Source organism: Cryptococcus neoformans, chromosome 9 (genome assembly GCF_000149245.1).
Source record: "Cryptococcus neoformans var. grubii H99 chromosome 9, complete sequence".
Classification (NCBI taxonomy): Eukaryota; Fungi; Basidiomycota; class Tremellomycetes; order Tremellales; family Cryptococcaceae; genus Cryptococcus; species Cryptococcus neoformans.
This window is the reverse complement of record NC_026753.1, coordinates 457,970-472,332: the sequence shown is the minus strand read 5'-3', so window position 1 is coordinate 472,332 and position 14,363 is coordinate 457,970. Positions and strand designations below refer to the sequence as shown.

General features: G+C 47.3%; 5 protein-coding genes; 3 read left to right on the top strand and 2 right to left on the bottom strand.

The window, feature by feature from the left end:
• Positions 1–180: 180 nt before the first annotated feature.
• CNAG_04280 (hypothetical protein) lies at positions 181–2,318 on the top strand. Its single transcript, XM_012196083.1, has 11 exons — positions 181–564; positions 621–679; positions 737–807; positions 877–931; positions 982–1,092; positions 1,150–1,318; positions 1,373–1,449; positions 1,499–1,542; positions 1,604–1,684; positions 1,735–1,785; positions 1,856–2,318. Exons 1-11 carry the CDS (start codon positions 261–263, stop codon positions 2,139–2,141), a joined length of 1,308 nt encoding a protein of 435 aa, XP_012051473.1. The 5' UTR covers positions 181–260; the 3' UTR covers positions 2,142–2,318.
• CNAG_04279 (hypothetical protein) lies at positions 2,239–6,463 on the bottom strand. XM_012196315.1 has 6 exons: positions 6,314–6,463; positions 5,973–6,260; positions 5,328–5,931; positions 4,646–5,280; positions 2,457–4,592; positions 2,239–2,403 (listed from the first exon to the last, which is right to left on the bottom strand). Exons 1-5 carry the CDS (start codon positions 6,416–6,418, stop codon positions 3,588–3,590), a joined length of 2,637 nt encoding a protein of 878 aa, XP_012051705.1. The 5' UTR covers positions 6,419–6,463; the 3' UTR covers positions 2,239–2,403; positions 2,457–3,587.
• Positions 2,458–2,772, top strand: CNAG_07764 (hypothetical protein; the record flags this gene model as incomplete). Its single annotated transcript, XM_012196491.1, has 1 exon — positions 2,458–2,772. One exon carries the CDS (start codon positions 2,458–2,460, stop codon positions 2,770–2,772), a length of 315 nt encoding a protein of 104 aa, XP_012051881.1.
• A 166-nt stretch (positions 6,464–6,629) lies between the features above and the next one.
• Positions 6,630–9,929, top strand: CNAG_04278 (DNA ligase 1). XM_012196082.1 has 15 exons: positions 6,630–6,653; positions 6,700–6,837; positions 6,893–7,208; positions 7,264–7,332; positions 7,384–7,555; positions 7,615–7,755; positions 7,810–7,911; positions 7,966–8,128; positions 8,179–8,254; positions 8,312–8,397; positions 8,456–8,667; positions 8,725–8,907; positions 8,963–9,193; positions 9,246–9,593; positions 9,646–9,929. The coding sequence occupies exons 1-15, from the start codon at positions 6,647–6,649 to the stop codon at positions 9,811–9,813; spliced, it is 2,412 nt and encodes an 803-aa protein (XP_012051472.1). The 5' UTR covers positions 6,630–6,646; the 3' UTR covers positions 9,814–9,929.
• CNAG_04277 (hypothetical protein) lies at positions 9,892–14,288 on the bottom strand. XM_012196081.1 has 19 exons: positions 14,096–14,288; positions 13,733–14,003; positions 13,114–13,654; positions 12,457–13,067; positions 12,347–12,403; positions 12,185–12,299; positions 11,989–12,123; positions 11,798–11,940; positions 11,694–11,744; positions 11,550–11,635; positions 11,363–11,495; positions 11,228–11,306; positions 11,022–11,173; positions 10,821–10,958; positions 10,691–10,768; positions 10,585–10,637; positions 10,430–10,518; positions 10,335–10,378; positions 9,892–10,281 (listed from the first exon to the last, which is right to left on the bottom strand). The coding sequence occupies exons 1-19, from the start codon at positions 14,107–14,109 to the stop codon at positions 9,997–9,999; spliced, it is 3,075 nt and encodes a 1,024-aa protein (XP_012051471.1). The 5' UTR covers positions 14,110–14,288; the 3' UTR covers positions 9,892–9,996.
• Between the last annotated feature and the right edge of the window lie 75 nt (positions 14,289–14,363).

Sequence of the window (14,363 nt, the reverse complement as noted above, 5' to 3'; positions counted from 1 at the left end):
GCTCCAAAGTGCCTAAAACATCCAGATCAAAAGCCGAAAGTTCATGAAGTTGGGCCTGCCTCCTCCCGATGTGCGTGCAGAAATGGGCTAATAAATGACACGTGGCCACAACAAGATCTCTTATCTCCTCCTCCTCTTCATGCTTCTTAAATTTCAGTTATTATTTTATTTGCTGTCCAGTGTAGTCGCACATCCTCCGAGCACCTGCCATCTTGGCACTCCAACTTCCCGGTCCAGACCTTCTCTACTCTCTGGATGCTATGCTTCTCCAATTTCCCACTTGTACTCACATAAAAGAAAACGAAATGTCATCTACATACACAACAGTCCTTTACTGCATCGCCGCCTCGTGTCACAACTCTCTCACACAAGACCTCTGCTTATTGCTAACCATAATGAACGACTCTTATCCTCACGTCCTTCCTTACGAGCCAGAATCCCAAGCCCAACCGTTTATCCCTAGAGCAGGCCGTAGAATATCCGCACAATCCCATACTACGGAAGGGTCACCGCCACAACACCATGCGTTGCCGACAAGACTAGAGAAACTCTACATGTCTATAGGTAAGTAGTAACAGATGATATATAAGGCTGCGCCAGAAATTGATAAAGCGAGATAGCGGCCGCCGAAGCTGTCATTGTGTTCGCCTTAGCCTCTGCAGTCTTTGGGCTCGTTGAAGTGAGGAGCACAGCTATAGAGCAGTGTACTTGATGTGTTTGGCTGAACTTGCCACAGGTGAATGTCAAGAATGCCGGAATGAAGACGAAGACTGTTCCAGTTTATCTCGCCATATTTCTCCTGTCACAGTGAATATTTGCCGTGTCTAGTATCATTCTGGCATCTTGTTCGTTGACTTTTTATCCCGATCGGATTAGAATCTTCTCGTTGCTATATGTTTTCGATGCCTTGCGATCTCGAAACATCGTACAGGTCAGTCCACCGAACGTCTGCCCCCCAAAGCTTACTTACAAGCCAAATAGCTCTTGCTGCACATCTGGCTGAACTTCATGCTTCTGCTCTACGCCATTCTCCAGATACCTCAGACAAAGGTAGCACTTGAGGATGTAGCCGGTTGTTGTGGTAATTTTGATGTATGTCTTTCTCATTTCATGACTGTTTCTTTTTCCAGCTCACAATGAAGGCGAAAGCGCTGCACAGGTCCTGGTTCACTATTCAACGTCATGAAAGGCATCCTCATCGTACCTCCCATCGTCTTTGGACTAGCTCTCATTTCCTTTGGGATTTTGTCCAGGCAGCTTTATTTTCAATTTGGTTGGGACGTTTTCAGGCTGGTTGGGGCCTCTCCTGAACTGAAAAGTTGGTCTCACTATTTCTTTCTGATATAAGGAGGTTGTGCTAAATGTGTTGCAGAAATGCATAGGGCATATCAAACTTTGCTGTCGCTGCTCAAACTGCTCCTGTTTTTTGCCATAGCGTTCTGTCTCGCAGTGGGTTGTCGCGACGGTTTGTATGGGCATCTGCTGACCGGCAGACAAGTATCTTATCCTTGTGACAGCTTGGAGCGCTAATAAAGGAGAATTGTAAGCCTCTCACACTTATCTGCATCTACAATAGCTAAACGAGGCACGGCTTTTTTGGTAGTATCTTAACGGTGGTGGCATTACCGCTGGTCATTATCGTCATCTTGATCTGCGGTTGGGCACTTCGGACAGAAAACAAGCCGTGAGCGACCTTCTGTGACTTCGAGAAGCAGGACTGAATGAATTTGACAGTGTGATGGCTTGTATGCTGGTCATCATGATGGCAGGTTTGGTTTACTTCATGTAAAGCAAACTTTTCCTTTTCTTTTATGATGATTTATACTAACCCTGAACCCCCCCTCCGCTCCTGCAGCTACAAACTCGCTACCCTCTGGCTTCCCCGCACATCTTCACTCTACATCAACACCAAAATCACCATGGCCATCTTCTCGATATTTTCCATCATCATCTTGCTCGTTACATTTATTTTCGGGTGTACGTGTATGTCAAATTTCGGTAAAGGTTTGATCGAGGCGCATCAGAATCCGGAGAATAGGACGAGCCTTTGGTCTTTACCAGCAAACAAAGGATGGAATAGAAAGTATAATGGTTATGAAAGGGAAAGTGGTCAGACAGTGCCGCAGATGGTCATTGAATAAGGTCACTTGGGAGGAACAGTCATTCTGTATTCATTATTTTATTTGGGAATCTCATTATAGCATATTATCTGTACAGTCAGTAAAATGGTAAGGTTTGGGTACGATTACATACATAGCTACGTGCAGCCATTGTTTAAGCTATCATAAATGTCAATATAGGCTATGGTATCATATCATGTGTTGATCAATGTTAACGTCAAAAATCGCCCAAGTAGGTCCTATAAAGTCGTAAAAGCGAAAAAAGTCGTTCATTCAGGATAATCTACATAATTGTTTTAATAGCTCGGAAGAGAGTTTGGGAGGGATACAACTCACCATGAATCGTCTGGTTTTCTCTCCCGATCCCCCTTTCGGACCCAATCCCAACCGCCTTCGATTCTCTTCACTTTCCGCAACTTCTTCGTCCCTTGAAAGCTCTTCACTATTCAAAGAAGGGGACACCAATAATAACAATTTTCTGCCATTATGGTCTGATGAGGATGTCATGATGGTTGTTGTCGCTGCTGTCGTGGTGAATGACGTTGGTTGTAAATCATCAGATCCGAACTTCTCATCATCTTCTTGGGTTGTAGGTATGGCTGATGCAGGAGGAGATGAAGGAGACGATGCTCTAGAGGGAGATGATGAGTAAAAGTGAGGTGGTGATTGTACAGAGATAATTCCAGAGACGTCCGACGTCTCACCAGACGACGCCAATCGATCCCACCGACGCCCATCATCCTCATCATTCATTGCTTGGTTGAAAGATATCACTCGGACGATCTGTGGCCTATGTAAGGAATGGGAGGGAGAAATATTGCTCGTTGTATGGAAAGAGGCAATATGTGCCGGAGGGGGACTGGATAGGTGTGGTATTGATAGATGCCATCACCCGGTCGATAACTTTGCCTCATACCTGACCTTTCTCGCTCTCCTTTGTCTTGACTGTGACTGCGAGGCTGTGAAATTTTGCCGCTTAGAGGGTAAGGATGAGAGATCATTATTAGCTTGGGAGGCGATGAGCAGAAAAGAGAGAGGATGATGCCCATCCATAGCACGTTTGAGTCTGGTTCGAGACGGATAACCGGTTCTGTTGCATCGTGCTCAATTGCAGAAAACCTGAGTATGTCAACAGCTTATGACAGAGAGGATCAGCACGCCGAGGAATGAAGGAGATAGAAATTATATATGCGTGATGGATGTCCAAATACTGTCTGAGCACAGATAAATTCAAAGAACTTTGGATTGACTGCTGAGTGGGGATCATCGGCAACTGAAAGGGCATGACCACACAGCCCAATACACTGAATTTGCCTTCACATCACTTTCTCCTCATGTTTGCCGCACCATATCCGCTCCATTATGACAACAGCACATACCCATGCAATATACATATGCGCAAAGATCCAAAGACCATTACATTTGTTGACTGCTATTACTATAATCCACCCACGTTCTCTCTCCAGATTATTTTGGTCTTGGGGCTTCACAAATTGTGCATTTGTCCTTCGCGCTACCGGGATTTTGCAGCATGCAGGTCGAACATGTCCAGTTGCCACCCCCTCCACCCGCCTTGGGTACTCCGAACCCACCAAATCCAGAAGACCCGCTGGTTGCAGGGACAGCAGGTGCGCTCTTCTTTGGTCGCGGTTCTTCGCAAATAGTACACTTCTCCGTCGCACTTTCCGGGTTCTCAAGCATGCACATAGAGCACGTCCATTTTCCGCCGCTCGCTTGCTTGACAGCGGCAGCGCTGGATGAGGGTGCAGAGGAAGCCCTAATAGGCGCGGAAAGCTCCAGCTTGAAAGCAAATGTCGGAGGAGATGACTTGGCAGCCTCAGCCTTTGCCTTTTTGGTTTGCTCCTCAGTAGAGTTGGCAGGAATAGGCGCAGACACAGAAGGAATGAAAGTGAAGAAGGGCAAAGATAGCCTGTCGACCTTGAGAGCCGCTTCTTTAGCGGAAAGGTATGTCTTCTCCTGCCTAGAAGTTTTAGGAACTTCAGAGCGGACAATAGGCTGCATAGCGGGTTCAGTCTCGGCTTCAGAAGCGGGCTTTGCGGGTTGACCAAAGCTAAATTCGAATGTCTTTGCGCTTTCTTCAGCTTTCTTAGGTGCTTCAATGATACTTTTCCTTAATGGTGAATCATAATTCTCGGCAGCTGCAGGGGCGGGAGAAGAAACGGCAGGTTTGGTGATTGAAGAGCTGGAAAAACTGATGGGCTGGGTGGGCAATGGCTCGAATTTTTCGGCTTCGGGGATCTTGGAGGGCTGGGGTACTTCCTCTGTGGGTTTCAAAGGCGCGGCACGCTTGCGGGCCCTCGCAGCATCCTCCACCTCCGAGATGTCCGCGGCGTCTGTGTCTCGTTCACTATCAAGCTCATCGATCTCGGATCCCTCGGGTTCTTCATCTTGCTGTTCGGGTTCCATGGTCTTCTGTGCCGGTGTAGAAGGTGAGTTCTGACCACTGTCCCACTATAGCGGTGTATAAGCTAGTGATACATCGTATAGATAACGAATGTACTTACAGGCCTAACACCCTTGATCCTCTCAATAGTAGACAGGGGCTTTGCGCCCTTCATCGCTTGTCTATGGGCCTCCAACTTGGCGGCAGCACCTCTCAGAGGAGTCCTCTTCCTAGGAGTAGAACCTGCGTGAGCTGTGCTAGGAGTCGAGATGGGTACCGGAGGAGCCTGCTTCGCCGGTGTGGATGGTCCAGCAGAAGGTTCTCCAGCGGATTTGGCATGAAGAGACCCTCGATCATAAGCATTCCATCTTACAGGCTCGTTATTAGACTTGGGTGTGGTAGAATCAGTCTCCTCGATGAGCGATTGCATGATAGCAGCAGCCTTTTGACGGCCAGCAGCCTCAATTTCTCGCCGCTTGGTGACAGCAGGATCAGCGGGTGACTCGAGCTTACGCTTGCCACCAGTTGCAGGAGATCGTGCAGGAGGTTCGGGAGCGGCAGCCGGGGGAGTAGAAGGTGCACCCGGTCGGTAAGATTGACGGAGAGGAGAGGACGTGGCGGAGTAACGAAGGATGGTGTTGACAAGATGACGATTGGGGAAGGAAGGAGGCAGGGCGGAGGCATCGGGTCTCACGGAGGCTGGAGGATTGCTTTGATTACTTTGGAGCCGACTGGATGCAGGTGACGACCTAGAGCCTGACCCAGGTGTCAGGATGATATCATAATAGTACAGAGCGACCTACTAGGCATCTTCTTGGGAGACATTCCCGGGCCGAGATATCTCTGTTTATACGGAGTTCCAGAGCCCAAAGATAATGACGAAGACGACTGGCTGAGGTTACCCCTAAAGGCAACTTCTCCGGAAGCTGAAGAAGGCAACCATCCTCCACGCCTTTCTTGGGCCAGGGGCGACGCATTTTCCTCCGCAGCAATTCGAGCGGAAAGCGCTTCAATGATAGTGCGATCTTCAGAAGTCAACACCTTGCCTTGTTTGTCGTCAAGGAAGCTAGATAAAGCAAGGGCACATTGGCTGCTGGAGGCGCTTGCGATGGCAGAGCGAGTGGGAGTCATGAATGATGCAGGGAGCGGAAGGCGCGATGGAAGAGAAAGACAGGATGGAGTAGCTGGTTCGGGCTTTGCAGTGGCAGAAATGGTCGAGTTTTGGCCCGTAGCAGCGTCGAGAACACCAGATGAAGGAACCAGAGGGGCTGGAAGTGCTCGCTTAGAATGAGAAAGGTCTGACTGAGAAGTCGCACCGTCCTTGTGGAAGTGACCGGGGAAGATTGGCGTATTGGGAGTGATCGGTTGATGACTGCGAATTCCAGCGGAGGCCTTGGGCGGAGCAAGCTGCAATATTTAGCCCATGCAAGATCATTTGATGTACTCACCTGCAGTTCTCGTCGAGCAACTTCACGCTTACCGCCAGGCACCTCACCCTTGCCTCTCCAGGCAATTTGTCTTCCTTCAAAATCCTCGCCACTCCTTCCAGCGGCAGCCGCGAGGCTGAATACGTCCTGCCCCTTCATCGCAGCGGGAGCTTCTCCGTCCCAGTTGTCTTCGGAGCCTGACTCAGAGCGTTGGTCTACTTCGATAGCATTGTGGGTTGGGAGGGTCGAAGGTGAACGAGAGAATGGAGACGTGAACAAGCTCAGAGCAGATTTGATCGCTCCAAGAGCCTGTTTGCATGGCATGAGCTCAGAAGACATGGTCGTTCAAGATTTCAACTTACACTGTTTGGAGTAGTCCTGGTTCTCTGAGGGGTAGGGCGAGCGTAAGGAGTACGTGTGAGCCTTTCCGACCTCTTTCCTTGTTGTGACGAGCGGGAGGAATCCATCTTGAGGGAGGATTGTTGTGTTTTTAAAACTATACACCAGAAAAAGAGCAGGAGATGATGATTTGTTGCTAGTGGCTGAGCGAGAGCTGAAGGAGAAGGGCATCTATTACGTAACCTAAATATGTGGTCGGCCATCGCCACTCAACACGAGCGACGCGTCGTGCAAAACATGACTGGATTGCTTGCTTTCGACACAAGCATTTCGATAAGACGCGTACATTGAGGAATATGAGCGGTGCGTCTACAACACAAGCAGAAAAGTAAAGCTGACAACGGTCAAGACATAGAACCTTCAGTTAAGACTAATATCGGGAAGAAGCGGATGGTTATTCTTTCGGATGACGAGGACGAAGGACCCGGTACATCTGTGATTAAGGAGCAGGTCTCGTCTCCCAAACATTCTCCTTTATCTGATGAAGGTCAGTACTCATAAATAGCATATATAGATTCACTAATTTGGTTTTGTGCCATCAGAGAGAGAGCCTCCCCGAAAAGTTGCAAAAACGTCATCCAAAGTCGCGCCTATCTTCGCCCCCAAAGAGAAGAAAGAAAAGCCATCTCCCAAGACTTCGTCAACTTCATCTAAAGCACCCACCAAGGAGATAGAAGTAAATCGCAAGGGCGAAAAACCACTGGCATCAATATTCACAAAAGCTACACTGAAGCCTGGGCCTAAGGATGACGGCGAGGTGTCGGACGAGGTGAAGCAAAAGGGGAAAATTGAAGAAGAGGAGGATGCAATATATGATGAGATTGAGGATAAGCAAGAAGGAGAGGCCGCTGTAAAACTGTCAGATTGCACACTTACTACGCTAAGGCTTAATTAATATGATATCGTTTTGCAGGGCTTCAATCTTTACCAAGAACCAAAAGTCTGTCCCTGTGGCTGACAAGGGCTGGAAAGATGGCGAAGCGTCAGTTCGTTCATTCATGATTTGAAGCTCTATTAACTCACTGAAACTTAGGGTTCCATATCCCGCTCTTGTGTCAACGTTCGAAAAAATTGAGGCTACGACTAAGCGGTTAGAAATTCTCGAAATCTTAACCCAGTTTTTGCTCGTTGTTGCCAAGAGAGATACAGCCACAGACGCCAAAGGGTCTATGCTTCTCAAAGTGGTCTATCTTTGCATCAACAGGGTAAGTGTCTCTATTCTCAGCGTCGCAATCAATTATTGGGTTTGACAATCCGAATTTAGCTATGTCCCGACTATATTGGTATCGAGCTTGGTATTGGAGAATCATTATTAGTCAAAGCCATCGCAGAGAGCACAGGTCGGGCTATGCCCAAGATCAAAGAAGATCTCAAGAGGGAAGGAGACCTAGGAAAAGTTGCCATGGTAAGCTTGACATGTTAGCTATACCAGTCATATAACCTCTGACTGTGACGTTAGAACTCTAGAAACACTCAATCAACCATGTTCAAGCCTAAGCCGTTGACAGTACCATACGTTTTCCAATGTCTCACTGACATTGCAAAGGCTAGCGGAAACGCGGTATGTTTTCGTGTTTGCTTATCTTTATCTCCACAGCTGACTGGATCGATATAGTCTCAAACGAAGAAAGTAGGCATCATTAAAAAACTTCTTGCTGCTTGCCAAGGCACCGAGGCCAAATTTATCATCCGATCCCTCGAAGGAAAATTACGGATCGGTCTCGCCGACAAAACAGTTGTCGTCGCCTTGGCTCACGCTATCGTCCTAAAAACGATTGGTGAGCCTTTCACTCCATCTCTTTCTCCAAAACTAATACGTATACATTAGGTGACAAAAAACCCCAACCTGAAAAACTTGCTGCCATGCTGGAACAGGGCGCTGAGACTGTTAAAGCTGTCTATAGGTGAGAAAAGCCTTGCTAAATGGCCATTTCGGGCTTGCTAACGCACTTGACCACCAGTGAGCTTCCATCATACGACCTAGTTATCCCTGCTCTTCTCCAAGGTGGCGTAGAAGGCTTGAGAGAACACTGTAAACTTACTCCAGGTGAGTTTTCGCACAAAATGTTCTATCCCTCATTTGCTCATCATCCTTATTTACACAGGCGTTCCTCTCAAACCTATGCTTGCCAAGCCGACGAAAGCCATCACAGAGGTCCTCGACCGTTTCGAAGGCAAGGAATTCACTTGCGAGTACAAGTACGATGGAGAGCGTGCTCAGGTCCACCTATTGGAAGATGGTACTATTTCTGTGTTTAGTAGAAATTCGGAAAACATGAGTGCCAAGTATCCCGATCTGGTGGATCAAATACCGAGGGTGAGGATATGTTCATAAAAGCATTCTTCGCCTCAGATACTGACGGTAATGGGTTAGGCTATGAAACCTACTGCCAAGACGTTTGTCATTGATGCCGAAGCCGTTGCTTATGACTTGGAAACCAAGAAGATTCTTCCCTTCCAAGACCTGAGTAGGCGAAAGCGAAAGGATGTCAAGGCCGAGGACATCACGGTGCGAGTTCATATCTTTGCGTTCGATTTGCTCTATCTCAATGGAGAGGTTAGTGGATCACGATTCTGTGTGACTTTTAGCTGAAACAACCACCGTTCTCCAGAGTCTCCTCGCTAAAGAGCTCAAAGAAAGACGACAGCTCCTACAAGAGCATTTCCAACCTGTAGAATCGGAGTTTGCCTTTGCCAAGTCATCAGATGGAAGTACGACAGAGGAGATTCAGGCGTTGCTCGAAGAAAGTGTGAAGGATGGGTGTGAGGGTCTGATGGTGAAAATGCTCACTAGCGAGTCATCAACGTATGAGCCCAGTAGAAGAAGTATGAATTGGCTCAAGGTAGGTATTACGGTTTTCCATCACTCTGGTCACTAATAATGGCCATATGAAGCTCAAGAAAGACTATCTTTCAGGTGTTGGGGACTCCCTCGATCTTGTTGTCATTGGAGCATATCATGGCAAGGGCAAACGTACAGCAGTCTATGGTGCTTTCCTCCTCGCGTGCTATGACCCCGATTCGGAGCATTACCAGACTATCTGCAAGATTGGTACCGGATTCTCCGAGGAAATCCTCGCACAATTCTATGAAATACTTAAACCTTTAGAACTGGAAGTGGTGAGAGGAGATATAGAGGTTGGAGGAGCCAAACCGGATGTATGGTTTGAGCCCAGAGTGGTCTGGGAGGTCTTAACAGCCGATTTGAGTTTAAGTCCGATTTACGCAGCGGCGCATGGTGTAGTGAGTATTACCATCCGTTATAAGGTGGCAAAAGGACTGACAAGACGTGTAGATCGATTCTCGAGGAATCTCGCTCCGTTTCCCACGATTTATCAGGATTAGAGACGACAAGTCTGCTGACGAAGCCACAACGGCTGAGCAGGTCAGCGAATTCTATCAACGTCAGGTTTCGGCAGGTGGCAAGAAAGGGGCGGGGGCGGATGTGGATGACTTCTGGTAATGAAGTATATTTGTTTTAGGGTCGGGGTAATCGGAGACGCCGACTTGGATAGTTATTGTTTTTTTGCACTTGATCAATTTCATGATTATGTACAATGCATACGATGTCTATGGGAACTCATGATTATTCGTAAAAAGGCCACTAAATGGGCATGCTAATGAAGCTAAGATAATATAAATACAATTACACTTGTTGTTCACCAGTGGGGACTCTCTCTTGTATATCCCCAGGCCTTCTGGCCTCATAATCTCTTTCTGGTGCGTGACCCCTTGGACCCGCATCCAACGCATCTGGCCCTCGTCCTTCCTCGGTGTTACGATCCCGAATACCGCGTCGAAGGCGGTCAAGGTTGACTGATATATGGTGGTGACCCGATCGGCCCTTCGACTTTTCGAGTTCGTGAGGATCTGATTCATCATCCGAGTCACGGTCGATACGGCGATAAGGTAAGGGGATCTCGCGAGTAACCTGAAATACAGACAATAAGCATTTCTTTCTCGTATGTATTCGCAAGAACCTACCCGATAGGCATCGGCGTTACCAAGATGTTCAGTCTCGACACGAACTTCGCGGTGCATTAGCATAATGGTTTCGAGATTGATTGTTCCGAACATACAGAAATTCCATTGCCATCTACGGAGCATCTCTGCCAGCGAGAAGAAAAAACTTCGTAATCGGATGTTTCGAGACGAAAACGGGATATACCTAAGGATGGAAAAACATCTAATCAGTACTGCTGTATTATCCTCCGGGCGAAGTGAGAAAGCATACCAAACAAAGATGAATCGGATCAAAAAGTTGGAAACCATGGCAAAGTAGTATACCTTCCAACAGGGTCAATAATGTAAGACAAATGCACTTCATAGTGGAGACTTACGTATCGTCGACTGTAACCCAGGTCTTTACGAAGCAGTCCAGATTTAGGTCTGAACAAGCTCCAGTCGATAACAAAATCCTACAATGGCGGTGAGTCCATCGGACATGGGGTATGCTAGTACTATACTCACCCAACCACAGGTGTAAATCGCACTAAGTGTGGCAATAATGACCCAGATTATGAATGACGCTCCAGAGTCGTTATTCCCTTTGTTTCTCCACCATACAAACAGGCATTGTTGGGCAATTACACTCGAATATTTTCCAGCCTGCAGACACGATGCCAAGTTACTATACAAACATGCTCACTCGCAGAAGGCAGTCGCACTTACGTTAATCAAATGAATGTTAAGCTTTGAGTCATGATAACGCTTCAGACACTGAATGAGACGCGACAATGCCGGCAGGCACAGGAAAAGCGCATATGGCCAAGATCTACCGGACGGGCAGACTGTAAATATATTTCCGGGCCATTTGTTGGCATCTGAGAGTCAAAGTTCGTCAACTAGATTGTACAACGTAATCGATAACAACCCACATGAACAGGCGATAAAGTAGATGTTTTGGAGAGAGTATGCCAGACTATTGAGTTCATCGGCAAGAAAGAACGCAATGAACTGCAAGAGCAATCAATTTACTGCACTGATTCGTAACAAAATGTGACAGCACGCACCTCAACGCGGCTGTAGCCTGGAGTAATAACTCGGAACAAAACTCGCAGAAGCCAATATCGTGTTCCCCTTCGAAGCACCGGAAGAGGATTGAGCCAGAACACACATAAGAATATAAGCCAAGCAGCTGGCCATCTGCACGGTATCTAGTAAGCCTTTATTGTTTTCATGTATGTCTTGAGGACTCACGTCGTAGGATCAATGTTTGAGCTTCCTACACGAGCAAAGGAGAAATAAAAGCAATAGCTGAGGGTCAAGAACAAGAATGCAGGTATCTAGATTGTTACCAGATATCAGCAAAGGTCCAGAGGCAGTGGTATCGAGACTGCTCACCTCCATGAAAGACCGGTAGTCGATGGCAGGTCTTGCAAGCTCCATGACAAACTGGCGCACAATTAGTATCGGTAAATTGTTTCTATATTCAAAGCAGATCCCACCTCATAATTGATTCTTGCCCGAACATACGCCCAAAGATTAAGCTCGAAGAGCAGCGCAAAAATGACGGGTAAGTAGAGTCCGCCATAGGCTTGTAGTAAACCTTCCCAACTAGGGATTTCTCGCCGAGTTTCATCTCGACCCGCTTCGGAATTGTCAGTTGCTGACGGTACGTACATTAAATGGAACTTACATTCTACAAGTGCTGCTATAGCCGCCGGAAGCCCAATACCAAGCATCAACCCAGCCCGGAAGACACTTTGATAATGCGTTTTCTCCATCTGTTGTCTACGAAGCCTCTCCCTAGCTTTCTTTGAATCACCATGCTCTGAAAAAATTGGTGCAGTCAGTGGAGATTATTCGGACAGTTCGGAACATTCATGACTCACCAAAGTGAACCGTATAAAGTTCCTCACATTGCTTAATCAGATCATCGATAGCTTCGCTTTTTGAAAATGTACATTTTGCGATGCGCTCGTCTGTGTACGTCTCGAGGCATGGTATCTAATTCAATGTTTAGATAAATTCGCGGAACGGATAGCGGGACCTACCTTTGTGACCTTTTCAAACTTTTTCAATGCCTTTCTAAAGCCAGTGAGGTTCATAATCTATGAACGTGCCGTGGTAAGCCAGATACCAGATAGTAGAATATAGTACTCACTCGGTAGTTCTTGATTAACTCGAGCTGCCGGTAAAATTCCAACACTGCGATTCTCAGATCTTTCTTGTATTTTTGGTACCTCTCCGGGCTATACGTCTGATGTTCCTTGTCCTCTGCCATGGCCCGCCGCAGATGCTGTCTTTCATGCTCGCTCATGACTGGTGACTGGGACCCTGACGAAGTCACATTCGCATCACCATTAGGCCTCTCGTTAGGGTTTGAAGAGGTGTTTTCTCTGTCGTCAAATGCGTATTTAAATCGGCTCCGAAGTTTGGTGAAAGCTGGTGCCCTTGGTTGTACACCGTTTGGCAAAATCCTCCCCATCCTTGCTTCCCACTCTGGTATACCTTCGGGGTAAATCTCGTGGTAGAGCTTACGATGGTCTGCAAGCTCGCGTAATTGGACCCGGAGATCATGTGCGCGCTTGATGGCTTCTTGCTCCCTTTCCACATAAAACTTTTCAACTTTGTCGAGCTCCCTTTGAAGTAAATCAAAGAAAGCTTTTTCATCGCGTTCCATGCGATCGTAGAGTTCGTCAAAGGTCTCAATGGGATGGGCAGAAGATGCGGTAGTACGAATACCGAGAGCAGGTGAAGGTAGCGTCATAGACCCTAGAAAAGATAAGTGAAAAGGTCTCCAAATGATTGTATTACTTACTAAGACTTCTGGCAGGACTCCTGGCAGGACTTTTATTGCCTCTTGACGTGGGTGTCGCATCGCCTCTGATACTCGATAGTCTCGGGGTTAAAAACCCTTTGCCACTTCTACCCAATAATCTTGGACTAGGAGCTGTTTTATCCGTATTCACAATGAGATCTGCAGGTCTTCTCTTCAAAGGTTCTCGGGAGTCGCTCTGCACGACACCATCGGAAGATTTGCCATCTTCACTGGATTGTGACCGGGTTGATGTTTCTGGTAACTCGTCTATTCTTTGACCTCCAATTTCCTCTGCAGTCGGACTGAAGGCAACGCCTTTCTTGGGATTAGGTGTATGGCTTCTGTCTTTGCATTGGTCAGGATTCGAGGTTAAATGGGGCTCGTCAGGACGTGGGTCGGTTGAAGATGTATAATCATCGTCCACCCCGGGCTCGCCTAGATCGAGAGGTGGAGGATTGCTGACGGCAGGTTGTGGAGGATGAGGATGAGGTGACTCCAAGGTTGATCCATAGTTTGGAGATTGATTTTCAGAAGGTCTTGACTGATTAGCAGGGCAATGAAACGCATTAGCGCTCAAATGAAGGCCTACATTACAGACATGTTCGGAACGTAAGCTCACCGGAAACCCTGTCAAGCGAGGTGTGTCCCTTGCCGCACCCAGTCTACTGCGCAAAGAGCCTCTAGATCCTCTCAGTGTATCCGGAGACTTTATTCGGGGCGCTGAAGGGCCATGGTCGTCATCCGGGCCCGAGCTGCTACCACCTCCGTCTACATCTTCTTGCTCTTTGATCTGCCCTAGACGAGCAGCGATGACTTTAATTAATTTCTTGCAGGCTCGATAGTCGATGTACGCCCGTTTCCACTCAGGAGTGAGATTCTCCTGTAGATAACTGCGAGTTTGGAAGAAAATAAATATTTCATAAGCATTTTGTTTATCGTCAATGGAGAGGACGCCACCTGGGATAGCGAGAGAGAGACCTACCGTCCGAACTTCATTGTCTGTTATGTTTGAGTGTTAGCGCATAGCTATTCCCTGGTATTTGCAAAATATAGATATAAGGTGTGGGAGTTCTTTCAAACAAAAGATTGTTTGAGTGATGACGAGATGTACACCTGCCCAGAAACCGTCAGCGAGACACACGTTTTGAAGAAGGATAGCAGCAATTAATGTTTTCGGGCCGATTGGAGCGGCGATATCCGCAGGCACAAATGCAGGTGACACCCAACATGGAGTTATTTCCAACAAAATC

What these genes read in the sequence shown, in the direction of transcription:
- CNAG_04280 (XM_012196083.1), top strand. Translation starts at nt 261, where the DNA reads ATGCTTCTCCAATTTCCCACTTGTACTCACATAAAAGAAAACGAAATG. An exon ending in GAAACTCTACATGTCTATAG is followed by an intron (nt 565 to 620) that starts GTAAGTAGTAAC and finishes AAAGCGAGATAG; the next exon opens with CGGCCGCCGAAGCTGTCATT. An exon ending in CCATAGCGTTCTGTCTCGCA is followed by an intron (nt 1,450 to 1,498) that starts GTGGGTTGTCGC and finishes CCGGCAGACAAG; the next exon opens with TATCTTATCCTTGTGACAGC.
- CNAG_04279 (XM_012196315.1), bottom strand. Translation starts at nt 6,418, where the DNA reads ATGGATTCCTCCCGCTCGTCACAACAAGGAAAGAGGTCGGAAAGGCTC. An exon ending in CCAGGACTACTCCAAACAGT is followed by an intron (nt 6,261 to 6,313) that starts GTAAGTTGAAAT and finishes CCATGCAAACAG; the next exon opens with GCTCTTGGAGCGATCAAATC. An exon ending in GGATCAAGGGTGTTAGGCCT is followed by an intron (nt 4,593 to 4,645) that starts GTAAGTACATTC and finishes ACACCGCTATAG; the next exon opens with TGGGACAGTGGTCAGAACTC.
- CNAG_04278 (XM_012196082.1), top strand. An exon ending in TCTATCTTTGCATCAACAGG is followed by an intron (nt 7,556 to 7,614) that starts GTAAGTGTCTCT and finishes ATCCGAATTTAG; the next exon opens with CTATGTCCCGACTATATTGG. An exon ending in TGGTGGATCAAATACCGAGG is followed by an intron (nt 8,668 to 8,724) that starts GTGAGGATATGT and finishes GTAATGGGTTAG; the next exon opens with GCTATGAAACCTACTGCCAA.
- CNAG_04277 (XM_012196081.1), bottom strand. An exon ending in TCAAACATTGATCCTACGAC is followed by an intron (nt 11,496 to 11,549) that starts GTGAGTCCTCAA and finishes GATACCGTGCAG; the next exon opens with ATGGCCAGCTGCTTGGCTTA. An exon ending in CGATTTACACCTGTGGTTGG is followed by an intron (nt 10,769 to 10,820) that starts GTGAGTATAGTA and finishes CCGCCATTGTAG; the next exon opens with GATTTTGTTATCGACTGGAG.